General features: G+C 44.6%; 1 protein-coding gene across 2 annotated transcripts in view; it reads right to left on the bottom strand.

The window, feature by feature from the left end:
* The window catches only part of axl (AXL receptor tyrosine kinase), a 177862-nt gene that overhangs the window by 26030 nt on the left and 132891 nt on the right, over window positions 1-18941 (bottom strand). For both annotated transcript variants that reach the window (XM_073029426.1, XM_073029427.1), the window contains 2 exons: window positions 8045-8140; window positions 6903-6980 (listed from right to left, as the gene is read on the bottom strand). In XM_073029426.1, the coding sequence (XP_072885527.1) occupies window positions 6903-6980; window positions 8045-8140 (174 nt within the window). The remainder of the gene's footprint in view (window positions 1-6902; window positions 6981-8044; window positions 8141-18941) is intronic.

Raw genomic sequence — 18941 nt, 5'->3', positions numbered from 1 at the left:
AGGGTCTACCAACCTCAGCCTTAAATATACATAAAGACTTGGCGCCCACAGCTGCCTGTGGCAAAGAATTCCACACATTCACCACTCTCTGGCTAAATAAATTCCTCCTCATCTCCATTCTAAAAGGATGCCCCTCTATTCTGAAGCTGTATCCTCTGGTCTTAGATTCTCCCACCATAGGAAATATCCTCTCCACACCCACTCGATCAAGGCCTTTCACCATTTGATAGGTTTCAATGAGGTCACCCTTCATTCTTCTGAATTCCTGTGAATACAGGCCCAGAGCCATCAAACGCTCTTCATGTGAAAAGCCACTTAATCCTAGAATCATTTTCATAAACCTCCACTGAACCCTCTCCAGTTTCAGCACATCCTTTCTAAGATAAGCGGCCAAAAACTGCTCACAATACTCCAAGTGAAGCCTCACCAGTGTTTTATAAAGTCTCAACATTACATCCTTACTTACATATTCTAGTCCTCTTGAAATGAACACGGACATCGCATTTGCCTTCCTCACCACAGACCCAACCTGCAAATTAACCTTTAGGGAATCCTACTCAAGGACTCCCAAGTCCCATTGTGCTTCAGATTTTTGCATTTTCTCTCCATTTAGAAAATAGTCAACCCTTTCATTTCCTCTACCAAAGTGTGAGACTGTATAGTTCCGGACACTGTATTCTATCTGTTATTTCTTTGCCCATTCTTCTAATCTAAGACCTTCTGTAGCCTCTCTTCTTCCACAAAACTACCTGCCCCTCCACCTATCTGCAAACTGCAACAAAGCCATCATCCAAATCGTTGGCATATAATGTAAAAAGAATTGGTCCCAACATAGACTCCTGTAGAACAACACTAGTCACCGGCAGCCAAGCAAAAAAGTCTCGCTTTATTCCCACTCTTTGCCTCCCGCCAATCAGCCACTGCTTTATCCATGCCAGAATCTTTCCTGTAATACCATGGGGTTTTATCCTATTAAACAACCTCATATGTGACACCTTGCAAAAGCCTTCTGAAAATCCAAGTACACAACATCCACCAATTCCATTTTATCTATCCTGCTTGTTATTTCCTCAAAGAAATCCAACAGATTGGTCAGGCAAGATTTTCCCTTGAGGAAACCAAGCTGACTATGGCCTATTTTATCATGTGCCTGCAAGAACCATGAAACCAATCCTTAACAATCAACTCCAACATCTTCACAACCTCTGAGGCCAGACTGACTGGCCTATAATTTCCTTTCTTCTGCCTCTTTCCTTTCTTGAAGACTGGGGTGACATTTGCAATTTTCCAGTCTTCCCGAACCATTCCAGAATCCAGTGATTCTTGAAATATTATTACTAATGCCTCCATAATCCCTTCAGCCACCTCTTTCAGAGCACCGGGGTGTACACCTTCTGTTCCAGGTGACTTTCTACCTTCATACTTTCAGTTTCTGAAGAACCTTCTTCCTGGTAATTGTAACTTCACACATTTCATGTCCCTTGACACATGGAACTTCCACCATACTGCTAGTGTTTTTTCCACAATGAAGACTGATGCAAAATATTTATTTACTTTTGGTATCCTCTTTACTATTATTAGCTAGCTTACTTTGTATTCCATCTTTACCTCTTAGTAACTTTTTTTTCATTGTCTTCTGTTGGTATTTAAAAGCTTCCCAATCCTCAAACTCCCAATAATTTTTGCTCTGTTACATACCCTCTCTTTGGCTTTTATGTTGGCTTTGACTTCCCTTTGTTAGGAATGGTGGTGTCATTCTGCCTCTAGAATACTTTTTCCTCTTTGAATAGATATATCCTGTGCCTTCTGAATTGTTTCCAGAAATTCCAGCCATTGTTGCTCTGCCAGTGTTCTTTTCCAATCAATTCTGGCCATCTCCTCTCTCATGCCTCTGCACTTCCCTTTACTCCACTGTAATACTGATACACATGACCTTGCTTCTCTTTCACAAATTTCAGGGTGAATTTGATCATTTTATGATCACTGTCCCCTAAGGGTTACTTTACCTTGAGGTCTCTGATTAATTCTGGTTCATTGCACAACACTGAGTCCAGAATAATTGATCCCCTAGTGGGCTCAACCAAGAGCTGCTCTAAAAAGCCTTCCTGTAGGCATTCTAGACATGCCCCCTCCTGGTATCCAGCACCAGCCTGATTTTCCCAATCTATCTGCATATTGAAGCCTCCCATGACTATTGTAAGACTGCCCTTTTGGCATGCATTTTCTACCTCCCATTGTAATCTGTAGGCCACATCCTGACTACTGTTTGGGGGTCTGTATATAACTTCCATCATGTTATTTTTAATTTGTTCTATCCACAATAATTCAACACCTTCCAACCCTATGTCACCTCTTTCTAATGATTTGATTTCATTTTTACCAACAGAGCAATGACACTCCTTCAGCCTTACTGCTTGTCCTTTTGTTACAATGTGTACCCTTGTACATTATGGTCCCAGCTATAATCTTCTCTCAGCTATGATTCAGTGATGCCTACAACATCATACCTACCAGTCTATAACTGTGCTATAAGTTCATCGACCTTATTCTGTATACTGCGTGCATTCAGACATAAAACCTCAGTCCTATACTCACCCTTTTCAATTTTCAATTCAGCATTGCTTCTGTTTATAAACCAATTACCTCACCTTCAGTACTATCACTCCAGTTCCCATCCTCCTGCCAAATTAGTTTAAACCTACACAAACAACTCTAGCCAACCTAGCCACAAGGATATTGGACCCCTCCGATTCTGGTGTATCCCATCCCTTTTGTACAGGTCATAAGTCTGAACCCTGCCCCTTACACCAGCTGCTCAGCCACACATTCACCTGCCATATCATCCTATTCTTACCCACAGTTGCATGTGGCACAGACAACAATCCAGAGATTACTACGCTGGAGGTCCTCTTTCTCAGCTTTCTACCTAGCTCCCTAAAATCTCTCTTCAGGACCTCCTCATCTTGTCTACCTATGTCTTTCATGCCAATATGTACCAAAACCTCTGGCTGCTCACCCTTATCTTTGAGAACGTCATGGACCCAATCTGAGACATCCCTGATCCTGGCACCAGGGAGGCAACATACCATCCGGGTGTCTCTATCATGCCCACAGAACCTCGCCTCTTCCTCTGACTAAGGAATCTCCTACTTCACCTCTCTGCTCTTCTCAGCCACAGCACCAGACTCAGAGCAGAGATCCGGTCACAGTGCGCACCCCCTACCCTACCCCCTCCCCCCCCCCCCCCCCAGTAGGACATGCCCCTTAATAGTATCTAAACTTACAAGACAATTTACCTCGCCTAAGCTTGAGAGTTACAGAATTTATTATCAGTTGCTCCTTATATCTTTTCATACCCTAATGCGGGGCATCCTTTCTGCTCTTTTGTAAGTGCATTTGGCTTATCTATGTAAGTGCTGATTAGTTATAAAATGCATGATGTGACAATTTTATATATTAGAATCAGAGAATCAGAATCAGAATCAGACTTTAATCGCCAAGTACCTATGCACATACAAGGAATTTACTTCCGGCAGATGTTGTCTCTCTGCTCATAACAATAATAATGATAAATATAAATGAAAATATAGATTATACATACAGGTAGTGCAATCCAAGTAATAGTTAGCCGACAGTTAACCGGCAGTTAACTGTTCAGCAAAGTGACCGCAGTAGGGAAAAAACTTCTCCAATGCCTATTAGTCTTAGTCTGGAGGGATCTGAAGCGCCTACCAGACGGAAGCAGATCAAACAGTCCGTGCGCAGGATGGGAGGAGTCCTTTATGATGTTCCCCGCCCTCTTCTTCAACCTGGAAGAGTACAGGTCCACAATAGAGGGCAGGGAGGCTCCAATGATGCGCTCGGCAGTCCTCACTGTGTGCTGTAGTCTGGTTCTATCCTGCTTGGTGGCGGCTCCAAACCACACAATGATGGAGGTGCACAGGACAGACTCAATGACTGCAGTGTAGAACTGCAGCAGCAATTCCTGAGGCAGACCGTATTTCCTCAAGAGCCGCAGGAAATACATCCGCTGCTGGGCCTTCTTCAGGATGGAGCTGATGTTCTGCTCCCACTTCAGATCCTGAGAGATGGTGGTTCCCAGGAACCTGAAGTTCTCCACGGTGGACACAGGGCTGCTGAGGACTGTGAGGGGAGACATAGCGGGGGGATGTCTCCTGAAATCCACTATCATCTCCTTTGTCTTGAGCGTGTTCAGCTCCAGATTGTTCCGACTGCACCAGAGCGCCAGTTGGTCCACCTGCTGTCAATATGCAGACTCATCACTATTCTGGATGAGTCCGATGACGGTAGTGTCGTCTGCAAACTTCAAAAGCTTCACATAGGGGTTGGAGGAGGTGCAGTCATTGGTGTAGAGGGAGAACAGCAGTGGAGAGAGGACACACCCCTGGGGGGCGCCGGTGTTGATGATTCGAATATCCGAGGTGACCTGTCCCATCCTTACCTGCTGACTTCTGTTGGTCAGGAAGCTGTAAATCCAATCGCAGAGGTCAGGTGGCACAGTAAGGTGAGACAATTTGGAGCAGAGGGTATGAGGGACGATGGTGTTAAACGCCGAACTGAAATCCACAAACAGCATCCGAGCATAGGTCCCAGGACGATCCAGATGTTGCAGGATATAGTGCAGTCCCAGGTTGACTGCATCGTCTACTGACCTATTTGCCCGGTAGGCAAACTGCAGGGGATCCAGCAGGCTGCTGGTGAGGGTCTTCAGGTGGTTCAACACCAAGCGTTCAAAGGATTTCATGACTACAGATGTCAGTGCGACAGGTCTGTAGTCGTTCAGTCCTGTGATGGTGGGTTTCTTGGGGACCGGGACGATGGTAGAGCGCTTGAAGCAAGTCGGAAACTCACTCAGCTCCAGAGATCTGTTAAAGAGCTGAGTGAAGATGGGAACCAGCTGATCAGCACAGGCTCGTAGACAGGAGGGGGAGACCCCATCTGGGCCTGGAGATTTTCGGGTCTTAAGTCGCTGGAACAGTCGACATACTTCTCCTTCGCTGATTCTAAGCTGTGATCCAGGGGGGCTGGGCAGAGATGGTGGGGAGGTGATTGCAGTGATTGGGGGATGAGTGCCAGTGAGTGATGGTCGAGGGAAGGCAGGAAGAGAGACCGAAGAGGGGGGAGGGACAGGTGTAAGATGGACCCTCTCAAATCTACAGTAAAAGGTATTAAGTTCGTCAGCCAAAGCTTTGTTAACCTCAGCGGGGGGGCAGGGCGTCTCCTGTAGCCAGTGACCTCCTGCAGGCCTCTCCACACCGACAATGAGTCGTTAGCTGAGAAATTATTCCTCAACTTTTCGGAGTAGAACCGCTTGGCCACTCTGATTTCTCTGGTCAGTGCATTTCTGGCCAGCCTGTACAGGGCCCTATTCCCACTCCTGTGGGCATACTCCTTAGCTTGGCGAAGATGTCTGAGTTTGGGGGTAAACCATGACTTATTGTTGGCGAAGGTCCGGAAAGTTTGTGGGTACACATGCATCCTCACAAAAACTGATGTAGGATGTCACAGTATCTGTCAGTTCATGTATATTGGTGGCTGCAGCTTCAAAGACACCCCAGTCAGCGGTGTCAAAACAGTCCTGAAGTTGCTGTTTCGCCTCACTGGTCCATTTCTTCACTGTCCTCACCACAGACTTAGCAGATTTAAGTCTCTGCCTATAGGCTGGGATGAGGTAGATCAGACAGTGGTCAGAGAGTCCTAAGGCTGCACGAGGAATAGAACGGTAAGCATTATTTAGGATAGTATAACAGTGGTCCAGAGTGTTACTGTCCCTGGTGGGGCAGTTAACATGTTGTCTGTATTTCGGGAGTTCGTAATTCAGTTTAGCTCTGTCGAAATCTCCGAGGATGATCAACAGCGAATCTGTGTGTTCCCGTTCTAAACACGTAATATGATCAGCCAGCCGCCGAACGGCCTCGCTCACGTTGGCCTGAGGTGGAACATAAACACCGACAAGGATAAATGAGGAAAACTCTCGCGGAGAATAGAAAGGCTTACAGTTCAGAACGAGAAACTCCAGGTTCGGGTCGCAGTGTCTGTGAAGAACCTTAACGTCAGTGCACCAGCCTTCATGGATGTAAAAGCAGATTCCACCACCCCTTGATTTCCCCGATAACTCCGTGACGCGGTCCGCTCGCAGCAGCTGGTAGCCGGGGACGTGCAGACCTCCGTCCGGAACGGAATCACCGAGCCACGTTTCAGTGAAACAAAGAGCCGCAGAATTCGCAAAGTCTCTGCTGGTTCTGGTCAGAAGAAGCAGCTCGTCCATCTTATTAGGAAGAGAGCGAACGTTGGCGAGGTGTATCGCTGGGAGCGCGGAGCGGAATCCCCGCAGTCTCAGTTTAACAAGCACACCGGCTCTCTTCCCTCGTTTACGACTCTTCCATAATCCATACAGAACCGCTGCTCCACCGACCAAGATCTCAGAAAAACTATTCGGGTCAGAGTGGAAAGTTGGAAGGTAGTTGTTAATGATCTGCCTGGTGTTCAGGAGCTCATCCCTGCTGAATATGACTGGATACGCTTGAACAAAAACACACAAAAAGCCAGAGAGCTCGGCACCGAGGCCGCCATCTGCGGCGCCATTTTGAATATATGGTTTATAAACAGTAATAGGATGATATTTCGATAGTTTATTTGTGATTTTTCCTTTAGGTAAGAGATAAGTTTTACTAATTTTATTATAAATGTTGTCATCACCCCTGGCAGGGTGTTCCACAAACCTACCACTCTCTGTGTAAAAAAACCTGCCTCTGACATCCCCATATACTTACCACCATCCCTTTAAAATGATGCCCCTCCACAGTTTGTCTTTTGTTCTAATGTCACATCCTCAGTCAGAAGACCATTTTAAGAACAAAACCTAAGTGTGTCAAACTTACTTTTCATCGTCTTCACAGCCACCTTGAGAAAATAATCATCTTGGTTTAATTGTCCTTCCATTACCGAACCAAACTCCCCTGGATAAAGAAAAGGAAAATTAGTGTGAAGTGGCCATTGACACCAACAGTGACAAGGCAAGATATTCTATCAGTAACTCATCCATCACTCTCAATTCAGCCTCGCTCTGATAGACTTGAAGAAAAGATTAGCCAACTTCACTAGAACAGATACAAAGGGCTGAATGGGCCCCTTCCACTCCTAAAATCAGCTTGTGGTTTCAGCAACAGCCTCATTCCTCAGGAGTCTGAGTCCAAGATCTCCAAACTAGTGCCCAAGACATTCTGCCTTCCAAATTTGGACCCCCTGTGGCTGTCCCAATATCAACCCTAATCCTGACCTCCAAACCTCAATGCGAAATCTGACTTCACCAACCCCATCCCTTACCAATTCCCAACATTCCAATCCTAACCCAACCCCACTCCCTGGTTGTGGATGACATAACTTCTGGAAGGAGCCACAGAAACATCAGGGTCTATACACAAAAACATAAGGAAAAGGCGCAGAATTAGGCTATTCAGCCCATAGAACCTACTCTACCATTTAATGATAGCTGATTTATTATCCTTCTCAACCCTCTTCTCCAGTCTTCTCCCTATAACCTTTGACACCTTTACTAAGAAACTATCAGCCTCCTCTTAAATATACCCAATCACTTGGCCTCCATAACCATCTGTGATAACGAATTCCAAAGAGTCACCATCTCCTAGCCAAAGAAGTTCGTCCTTAACTCTGTTAATAGATCCTTCTATTCTGCGACTGTACCCTCTGGTCCTAGATGCTCCTGCTATTGGAAACCTCCTCTCCATTTCCACTCTGTCTAGTACTCACTTGTGTATGCCAGCTCGCACCTCTGACTGAGTGCATGGTTAACGACCTGTTGGCTGTAAGCCTTAAGGTCTGTTTGGTGAAAACAGATCAATGTTACCGGTTAGTGTCAGTCCCCATGAAAGACATGAATATACGGCAGATGGTCATCACCCATGGCCGTGGACAATGAGCACATGGATCAGGTTATTGGATCCCTGTCACCACCATCAGACTGCGAGTAACAGCCCTCTGTCACCGTGATACCCACACTTACCTTCACCCAGGGTCTTGCCCAGGGCCAATTTGTGGCGGTCAATCATCACATCTTGGAGCTTCTCCTTGAGGTCATCGCTGATTCCCAGAGTGTTCACTGCAGCAGCAAGGGTGGGGGAAGAAGTGGAGTCAAAGGTCAAACATCAAAGGTTAATGGTGTCACTGTTGACTAGTCAGAGCTGATCTGTTCACCCTAACACCCATAATAAAGATTGAAAATCCTTATGAGGAGCAGAATCACTATTAATTCATCACCCAGCACAATACAGGGCAGCACAATAGTGTAGCAGTTACTGCGCCAGCTGTCATAGTTCAATTCCCACTGCAATCTGTAAGCAGTTTGTACATTCTCACCACGCCCACATGGGTTTCCTCCCCACACTCCAAAGGTGTACGGGTTAATAAAGGTTAGTCAGTTGGGGGTATATAGACACAGATGATAGATTCCACTGGATATGTCGGTCCACATGTGAATAGTAACGTTAATCTTTATATCTCTAATCACTTTAGCCACAACTATATGCCGAACTTTTAAACTAACTTATGACCAATCCATCCATTCCCACCTACATAGCCCATAACCCACCATTTCCTTTCACCTATGTGCCTATCTAAAAGTCGCTTAAATGACCCTATTTTTATCAAACTATACCACAACCCCTGGCAGTGTATTCCAGTCACCCACCACTCTATGTAAAAAACCTACTTCTGATCTCCACCCCCCGAAAACTCCTCCACTCACCTTAAACTATAAACCTTAAACTTTCCTCCACTCACCTTAAATACTACCTATTCCTTTTATCATCTTATACATATCTATCAAGTTGCCTCTCATCCTCCTTTGCTGCGAAGAGAAAAAATCCTGGCTTGCTCATAAGACATGTTCTCTAACCTAGAAGTTTAAGGAAATTTGACATATTAACAAATACTCTGAGCAAAACTTCTGTAGGTGCACTGTTGAAAGTATCCTAACTGTTTGCCTCATGGCCTGGTACAGCGCCAGAGAATCATGGAGGAGCGAACCTTGCAGAAAGTGAAGAGCAGAGTGGGGTAGGTAAAGATGTGTTTGGTGGTAGGACCACTAAAAGATGATAGATATTGCAGAAAATGATATGTTTGTTGTGTTCTGCACAAGGGAACATCTTGCCTGACAAATCTGTTGGAATTCTTCAAAGAATTAACAAGCAGGAAAGACAAAGGAGAAGTGGTTGATGTTGTGTACTTGGAATTACAGAAGGCCATTGACAAAATGACACACATGAGACTGCTTAACAAGCTATGAGCCCATGGTATTACAGGAAATATTCTAACATGATAAAGCAGTGGCTGATTGGCAGGAGGCAAAGAGTGGGAACAAAGAGAGCCTTTTCTGGTTGGCTGTCTGCGACTAGTGGTGTTTTTGTCTGTGTTGGGACTGCTTCTTTTTATGTTACATGTCAATGATTTTGCTGACAGAATTGATGGCTTTGTGCCAGGTTTGTGAACAATATGAAGATAAGTGTTACTTGAGGACTCTTCTACCAGAGATGAACCAGCCTGTGCTTTCAGGATGATGTGATCTCAGTCCTGCTGCCTGCTCTACCCCTGCAGCTCTTAAATGTTCCCCTTTAAGATCACATCAATTTCCTTTTGAAAGATGTAATTCCATTCATATTGTGCTGGATCAAAGAAAATTCTTTCATCTTCAAGAAAATTCTCATCACCTTCAATCTGACCTCTTCTCCTCCAACAGTTATACTGACTGGACGGCATGGTGGCATGGGGTTTAGTGTAATGCCTTATAGTGCCAGTGATCGGGGGTTCAGTTCCTGCCGCTGTCTGTAGGGAGCTTATACATTCTCCCTATGATTGCATTGGTTATCTCCAGGTGCTCCGGTTTCCTCTCCTACATTCTACTAGTGAGTTATGGGCATGCTATGTTGGTACTGGAAGCATGGAGACACTAACGGACTGCCCCCAGCACATTCTCGGACTTTGTTGTCATTGATGCAATCAAAGCACTTCACTATATGTCTTGAAGCTTCAATGAAAATGTGACAAATAATCTTTAACCTCCTTTAATCTTAGATATTGATTTATTATTGCCACATGTTCTGAGATACAGTGAAAATCTTAGCTTTGTAAGATATAGATTATTTCACAACATGAATACAGTGGTAAAGAAGTATCAGAACACAGAGTATGTTGTAAACATCACCAGAACCTTGTCCTGGTCTAACCATATAGACATCATGGCCAAGGTCTGTGCTTCTACAGCAGACTAAAGAAATACATAGGTTCACTAACTTTAGAGATTTTATTTATTTAGTGTTTTGGCTTGGAGTTGGCCTTTCCAACCCTTTGAGCCATGCTGCACCAGCAAACCCACAACCTAATTAGAGGACGATGTTCAATGACTAATTAACCCATCCAGTATGTCTTGGACTGAGGGAGGAAACTGGCGTTGCTGGGGAGAATCAACGCACTCCGCAGGGAGGACGAACAGAGACTCCCTATAGAATGGCGCCAGATTTGAACTCCAATAGATGCAACCACTGAAAGAATCCTAACCAGATCTGTCATGGCTTGGTGTGGCCATGACCGCAAGGAACCGCAGAGAGTATGTAAATCAATGAAACCAGCCTTCCTTCCATGGACTCTGTCTACACTTGCTGCCTGGCCAAAGCAGTCAATATAATCAAAAACCTTCCCACTCTAGATATTCGTACTTCTCCCCATGGGGCAGAGGATACAAATGCTTGAAAATGTGTACTGTATCATCAGGACAGCTTGTATCCATCTGATACTGTATATGATTCTTGAATAAATCTAGAGCACTCTTGTACAAAAAGATGAACACTTGACCTTACAATCTCACTTATCATGACCCTTGCTTCTTGCCTGCCTGAACTTCACTTTCTCTGTAAAATTGAAACAGTTTATTCTGAATTCTGTTATTGCCTTTCCCTTGTACGATCTAGATGTGATGAAATGGTCTGTATGGATGGCATGCAAACCAAATTTTTCACTGTACCTTGGTACATGTAATAATAATAAACCAACCTACCAATGGTTACAATTACAGAGAAAATGCAGTGCAGGTAGACAATAAGGAGCCAGGTAGATTGTAAGGTCAAGAGTTCATCTTTAACATACAGGAGGTTCATTAAAAAGTCTAATAAGGCTCTCCGTTTCAAAACTGTTGACATAGTTCTGTTGAAACTTCACTTCTGACCCATCCATTCTCTGGTCTGAAATGCACCATCCCACCATCCTTGTTTACACCTAATATTGACTGTTCTTCTGGCAGCAGCAGCCAATGATAGAATTGGATGAACAAGTGTTCAATTGTGCAGGCGACTGTGCAGTGATGTGACAAAACCTTTGGGAAGGTGTCCAGCTAGACTAGAGAACTTCAACACAAAACTATGCCAAAGTTAGGCAAAGTGCAGCAATAACCTAGGGAGTTAAGAAGTGGGAAGGACAAAAGCCATTCTAGAATCATGATCTGCTATCCTTCAAAGCTCTTTTCATGCACTTTCCCCTTCCCCTCAATTCCCCCTGGTTACAAACCTATTAACCTCAGCCCGAAGTATAGACAAGTACTTTGCCCTCCCTCACATTTCCCTCCAACCAGGGTTCCAAAGACTCATAATGCCTCTGCGAGATGAAATATTTAAATTGGAGGTCCTGCCCGGGGGCTTACAAATACCGGACATGACACCCCATACATATGAGCATGCGCTTGCGAGACCAGCAGGATGGGCAAAAGGGGGTTTGCTGGCTGCAAACATCTTCTGCTGAGTGAAATAGAGGCATTTCAATGGTCCTCTCTCCACAGCATGCCCCAGGCTACCCCTGAGCCTCAACAATTGGGGACTGTGTGCAGTCGAACAGAGTTGGGAGCCCTGAGTAGACTCACTCATAGAGTACGTGAGGCCAGCTGCCAGCAGTTTCTGTAATCCTCTGCCAAACATTGTGTTCATTTCTGACTTACAGACAGTCTGGATTACAATCAGTTATCGGGAACTGAACTGAATTGTTAACCAGGGACTCCCTAACACTGGAATGGTGGCTGGGCTGAGGTTATGATCCCTATTGTAACTTTAACCCTATTGTAAACCCAGGACTCCCTAACACTGGAACGGAAGCTGGGCTGAGAACTTAAAATAGTTAAAATGCTCTACACCTCATTTCTCTATCAAACATCATCAGTCACACTGAACACTGGCTCTGAGCAGAAAGGTCTTTGTATGAATTGGATTTTCCTGGACTTCGGCCAGTCTCCCTTGCCAGTGCCTGGGTTTCGCAACAAACAATCCCACCTCAGTTTCCTGTACTAATCTCATTCATTCTACTCTACTTACAAGCTCCAAGCACTTGACTTCTCAAAACAAGTGGCACCATGCTTCTAGCTTGCTGAGATTAGACCAACATGAATAGGGGAAAAGACTGCTTAATGATTCCCCACCCCAAGTCCACCAAATTCTTCCTCTCTCCTGTTGAAGAGTACAGGCATGTTTCAGACCAGTACAACAAAGTCTGTGAGCATTGCATGCTGAAGTTCTAGACATGAATGTGGAAAGAATGGATAGATATAGACCACATGCCTGACAGAAGGAATTAGGAGTCATTAACTCAGTTTGGCATAACATTATGGGCTAAGGGGCTGTTCTGGTGCTGTACTCTTCCATGTTCTAAGTTAGGAAATTAGTATTGCTTTGAAACCCACCCTTTCCCCACCTCCATACTGCTGGAACAAGAAATGCTCAAATCTGAGGTCAAAGAGGAACCAGAGACTGCAGATGCTGGAATCTGGAGCAACATCCAGTCTGCTGGAGGAACTCAGCGTGACAAGCAGCATCTACGGAGAGGGAAAGGAAGGTCAAGGTTTCAGGTTGAAATGCTGTATCAGGACTCATGAGGCAAGGTTTCAACCCAAAACCACAACAGTTCCTTCTTACCCACTGAGTTCCTCCAGCATAACATCACAAGACTTGGGAGCAGAATCACGACATCTGGCCCATCGAATGGTTAATTTATTTTCAACCCCATTCTCCTGTCTTCTCCCAGTAACCATTAACCCCCTTATTAAACAAAGAACTTAGTAATCTCTGTCTTCAATACAACCATTGACTTGGCCTCCACAACCCCCTTTATTTGACTTTGTTTAGAGATGCACCATGGTAACAGGCCCTTCCGGCCCAATAAACCCGCACAGCCCACTTACACTCACGTCACAAATAACCTTCTAACCCATACATCTTTGGAACAGAGGAGGAAACTGGAACTCCCATAGGAAACCTACACGGTCACAGGGAAAACATACAAACCCCTTACACACAGTGGCAGAATTGAACGCTGGCTGCTGACACTGTAATTGTGTTATACCAACTGATACCAACAAATTCCACAGATTCACTACCAGCTGGCTGTACAAATTCCAACTCATCTCAGTTTCAAAGGGTTGCCTTTTACTCTTGACGCTATACCCTGGGATCCAAGACCCTTCTTCTCCATGTCCACTCTATCTAGGCCTTTCAGTATTTAGATATCCCTATGTAATTCCAATCAGGGTCATTTTACCCTTTCAATTTCTTAACTCTACCCACAACAATTCTACATCTTCCGATCCTATGTCACCTCCTTCTAAGGATTTGATATTATTTTTAAGAACAGAGCCACACCACTCCCTTTGCCTACCTGCCTGTCCATTCAATACAATGTGTATCCTTGGATGTTAAGCTCCCAGCTATGATCTTCTTTCAGCCACGACTCAGTGATGTCCACGACATCACACATGCCAATTTCTAACTGTGCTGCAAGATTATCTACCTTATTCCATATACAGTGTGCATTCAAATATTACACCTTTTTGATTTTGTTCTCTGCTACATTGTAACTCATTCCTCTGACTGCAAATTTGCCCTATCATCTGCCTGTCCTTCCTAATAGTCTCACTACACACTGCCTCTGCTTGTACACCAATCACCTCACCCTTAGCCCTGTCACTCAGTTTCCCATCCTCTGCCAGCAAGGATATAGGTCCCCCTCAGGTTCAGGTATAACTCATCCCTTTTGTTCAGGTCGTAGCTTACCAGAAGAGATCCCAATGATCCATAAATCTGAACCCCTGTCCCCTGCACCAGTTCCATTTGCCAAATCATCCTGTCCTTACCCTCACTGGTATGTAGCACAGGCAGTAATCCAGAGATCACCACCCCAGAGGTCCTGCTTTATAGCTCTCTACCTAGCTCTCTAAATTCTCTCTTCGGGATCTCCTCTCTTTTCCTACCTATAGCATTGGTGCCAGTATTTACCAAGTCTTCTACCTGCTCACCCTTCCCCTTTAGAATGCCACAGACCCAATTCAAAACATCCCTGACCCTGGCAACATACATAGAGCATTGAACAGTACAGCAGAGGAAATGGCCATTCAGCCCACAATGTTGTGTTGAACCATTGAAAAAGCAAATCCAAAGCACCCAAACACTAATCCCTCCTACCTACACCATGCCCATATCCCTCCATCTTCCTTACATCCATGTGCCTGTCCATACATCTCTTGAAACCCTCTAATACCATCATACCAGGCAATACACTCCAGGCACAAAAATACAACTGCAGATGCTGTGGATCAAAGAATACGTACACGACGCTGGAAGAACTCAGCAGGTCAGGCAGCACCCATGAGTTCTCACAGATGCTGCCTGACCTGCTGAGTTCTTCCAGCGTCATGTACGTATTCTTTAGTACACTCCAGGCATCCCTGAATAAAAAACTTACCCTCACACCTCCTTTGACCTACTCCCTCTCACCTTCAATGCATGCCCTCTGGTATTAGACATATCAACTCTGGGAAACAGATACTGTCTGTCCACCCTGTTCATGCCTCTCATAGTCTTGTAAGCCTCTATCAGATCTCTCCTCAGCCTCTGACGCTACAAAGAAAACAACCCAACTTATCCAGTTTGCCTCTTCTGCACCCTCTTCAAAGCATCAATATCCTGGACTGTTCACAGTACTCCAGATGTGGACTAAACAAGAGCTTTGTAAAGTTGCAACATAACCTCCTGACTTTTGAACTCCGTGCCTCAACTAATAAAAGCAAGCATTCTCTAGGAATGGTCAATAAAGTCCACCTTATTGACCTGTGTATTTTCAAGGAGCTATGAACTTTGATCCCAAGATCTCTCTGCTCGCAACACTGTTAAGGACCTTGCACTGTCTCCTTGCACTACTATAACTCCAGCAAGCAACACACACAAACATTCCCCTCACACTTTCAAATCTCTTACTATCTTTCCTTTCAGTTAGTCCTGACAAAGGGTCTCGGCCCGAAACGTTGACAGCGCTTCTCCCTATAGATGCTGCCTGGCCTGCTGTGTTCCACCAGCATTTTGTGTGTGTTGCTTGAATTTCCAGCATCTGCAGATTTCCTCGTGTGTAACTCCAGCAATCTGGCTTCATTTCCTTGGCTGTAAGGAGTTTGCACGTTCACCCTGTGACCTCGTGGGTTTCTGGTTTCCTTCAATATTCCAAAGACATATGGGTTAATAGGTCAATTGGTCACATGGTGTAACTGGGTGGTTTGGCCACGTTGGGCCGGAAGGGCCAGTTACTGTGTTGAATCTCTAAATAAAATAAGATAAAAATTTCAGTGACATGTTTAGTCTTGTTAGATGGGGAATGTTCCTGTACTTAATAGATAAATATAAATTATTTAGAAGAGGATTATGAACTAGGCTATAATATTTGTTGTTCAATCTTCATCTTTGAGATTGGATTTTGTGCACATATCAGTTGTCTAAAGTGCAGCTGTATTGTTAAAAGTGAAAATGGTATTTTTGGAGGAATGGTCCATGATTACTTGTTTGTAAGTTAATGTGTTTTATAATCATAGATAGAAGAGTGTTCTTTGAAAATGTTTCTAGTGAGTTTCTGAGATTGATCTTCTTCATTCACTCTTATTCTGAGTATTTCTTCCCCAAGGTATTTTATTTTTTATTTCAGACAACTCAAGCAGCATGGAGAACTACAACCAAGAAACAGGCCTTTCAGCCCATGCTATCTAGCTCCCACTTACACTAATCCCATTTTATTCCTGCCACATTCTTATCAACTCTTCCCCCCACCCCCCCCCCCCCCAAGATTCAACCCCTTACCTACATTCTCGAGAAAATTCCAGCAACCTATTAACCTATCAACCTGCATGTCTTTGAGATGTGGGAAGAAACTGGATCAGCAGGGGGATTGTGAACACACACACACACACACACACACACACACACACACACACACACACACACACACACACACACACACACACACACACACACACTCACATAATCTGGGTCACTGGAGCTGTGTTAGTGGCTCTACACAGTTCAACACTCTGCCTCCTTGTAGTCATCCAGTGGGCCACTGACTGGTGGATCAGGTTGATAAATCCTTGCTCAGCATTTACTCATAGACCATAAGACATAAGAGCATAATTAGGCCATGTGGCCTATCAAGTCTGTTCCGCCATTCAATCATGGTTGGTCCTTTTTTTCTATCTCCTCCTCAATCCCAGTTCCCGGCCTTCTCCCCGTAACCTTTGATGCCATGTCCAATCGAGAACCTATCAGTCTCTGCCTTAAGTACGCCCAACGGCTTCCAACAGAGACTGGGACCAAACCACTCCACACTGAGCTGGGATTGAACTACACTGATTCTGCATTCAGATCAATTCAGAATTAGCTTGCCCACAGAAGGTAGAGGGTAGATGGAGCATATTCTGTCTGGAGGTCAGTGACCAGTGGTGTTTGTCAGGAATCTGTTCTGCGACCCCTGCTCTTTGTGACTTTTATAAATTATTTGGAAGAGGAAGTGGGAGGCTGGATTAGTAAGAGTGCAGATGAAACGAAGGCTGGTGGAGTTGTGGACACTCTAGAAGGTTGTTGTTATAACGGGACTTTGAAGGGAGGCAGAGCTGGGCTGAGAAGTGGCGGATGGAGTTCAACCAAAAAAGGTCAGAAGTGAATCACTTCAGAACATCAAGCTTGAAGGCAGAGTGCATGGTTAATGGCAGGATTATTAGCAGGTGTGTGGAACGTGCTGCCAGGTGTGTTGGTAGAGGCAGATACATGAGGGACATTTAAGAGACTCGTAGATATCATGTGGGAGGAAAGGCTAAAATTGATCTTGCAGTATCTTCTAAGTTTGGTACAATATCGTTAGCAGAAGGGCCTGTATTGTGCTATATTGTTCTATGTTCAATCAAGTACCTTGATTCAGATTTCATTTTGCATCATTCCCAATTGATTGCCATCCCAGCAGTTTATGGATGTGATAGCAGAGTTACTTTACCAGGATGTCACCTGGGAGGTGGTGTTTCCATCAGGAGGAGAGATTGGATAGACTGGATTTATTTTTCTTGGAGTGACCTGATGGAAGCGTCGAAAATTACAAGGATGATTCACAAGGGGAAAGATAGGAACCTTTACTCTTATGATGGCACTATGTAAAATGAAGTGGACATACAGTAGGTGTAAGGTGATAGGTAGTACATCTACAGAGGAATTATGTTAGTGCAGTGATTATTTGAATCTAAGGAGGTGCTGAAGGCAAATACTCTCCTATCATTTAAGCCTCAAGACAAGTGTTTGAATCACTATGACAAAGAAGGCTACAGACCAGACGTGAGTCGATAGGATGAATATGAATAGGTGCAATGGTTTGGCTGCCCCTTGTTTGGTGCTGTATGATTCCATGCAGCCCTGATAACATTCCACCAAATCTGAACTAAAGCAAATGCTTGTTAAGTTTCCAAGTTATTCATGACTGCTCAACAACTCAAAGTATTCAGGCTTTTTCCACTGAGGTTAGGTGGGACTACAACCAGAGGCCCTGGGTTAAAGGTGAGAAGTTTAAGGGGAACATGAAGGGAAACTTCTTCACTCAGAGGGCTGTGAGAGTCGGAATGATCTGCTAGGACAAGTGGTTCATGCGAGCTCAATTGCAATGTTCAAGAGAAGTTAGGATAGGTACATGGACAGTAGGGATATAGAGGGTTATGGTCCGGGTACAGGTCGACGGGAGTGGACAGTTTAAATTGTTTCAACGTGGACTAGATGGGCTGAAGGGCTTGTTTCTGTGCTGCACTTCTCTATGACTCTACGATCAGCCTGCTATATCCTGACCGTCAATTGCTTCCAATAATTCCCAAAGAGGGAACGAGGGATACACTGGTTACAACAAGAATAAAACATTTAACCGGCCAGTTCTTGGCATCCCAAAAACATTTTACCAGCTGTGCAGAGTCCTTGAACCTCCTACAGTAGGAAAAAATAGTATTAGAATCATTAGCTTTCTCATTGACCTCCACTTGACTCTCCAAACCAAATTAAATCACAAACAGAACAAATATGAAACCTTTGCCTGGGGTCCACAGCCCAGGCCCAGGCCCAGGCCCAGGCAATAGAACAATAGCTTGTGATGGCACACCAGGATTATAGCCACATTGCACACACTCTGCCCCTTCAGCCCATCCAGTCCATGATAACCATCAAGCACCTTTTTATTATTCCCAGTTCTTAAAAATTTCACCTACATTCCCATCAACTTCCCCAGATTCTGACACACCTATATGCAAGGGAAATCTTACCACAGCCAATTAACCACCACACTACACATATTGTGGTGTAGAAGAAAAGGCAAATGCTTTGTCCAAGAGGGTTGTGGATGTGAAAACAAGCCTCCCCTCCATGGACCCTGTCTACACCTCAATGCCTTGGAAAAGCTGCATCATAATCAAAGACTCCCCTCACAACTTGGATCCTCCCTCTTTGCCCCCTTCCAGAAGATACATGTTTAAAAGCACGCAGGCTCAAGGACAACTTCCCTCCTACAGTTCTTGAACAGACCTCGAAAGCTAG

The sequence above is a fragment of the Hemitrygon akajei genome, chromosome 25, assembly GCF_048418815.1.
Source record: "Hemitrygon akajei chromosome 25, sHemAka1.3, whole genome shotgun sequence".
Lineage (NCBI taxonomy): Eukaryota > Metazoa > Chordata > Chondrichthyes > Myliobatiformes > Dasyatidae > Hemitrygon > Hemitrygon akajei.
This window is presented reverse-complemented; position numbering and strand designations above follow the sequence as displayed.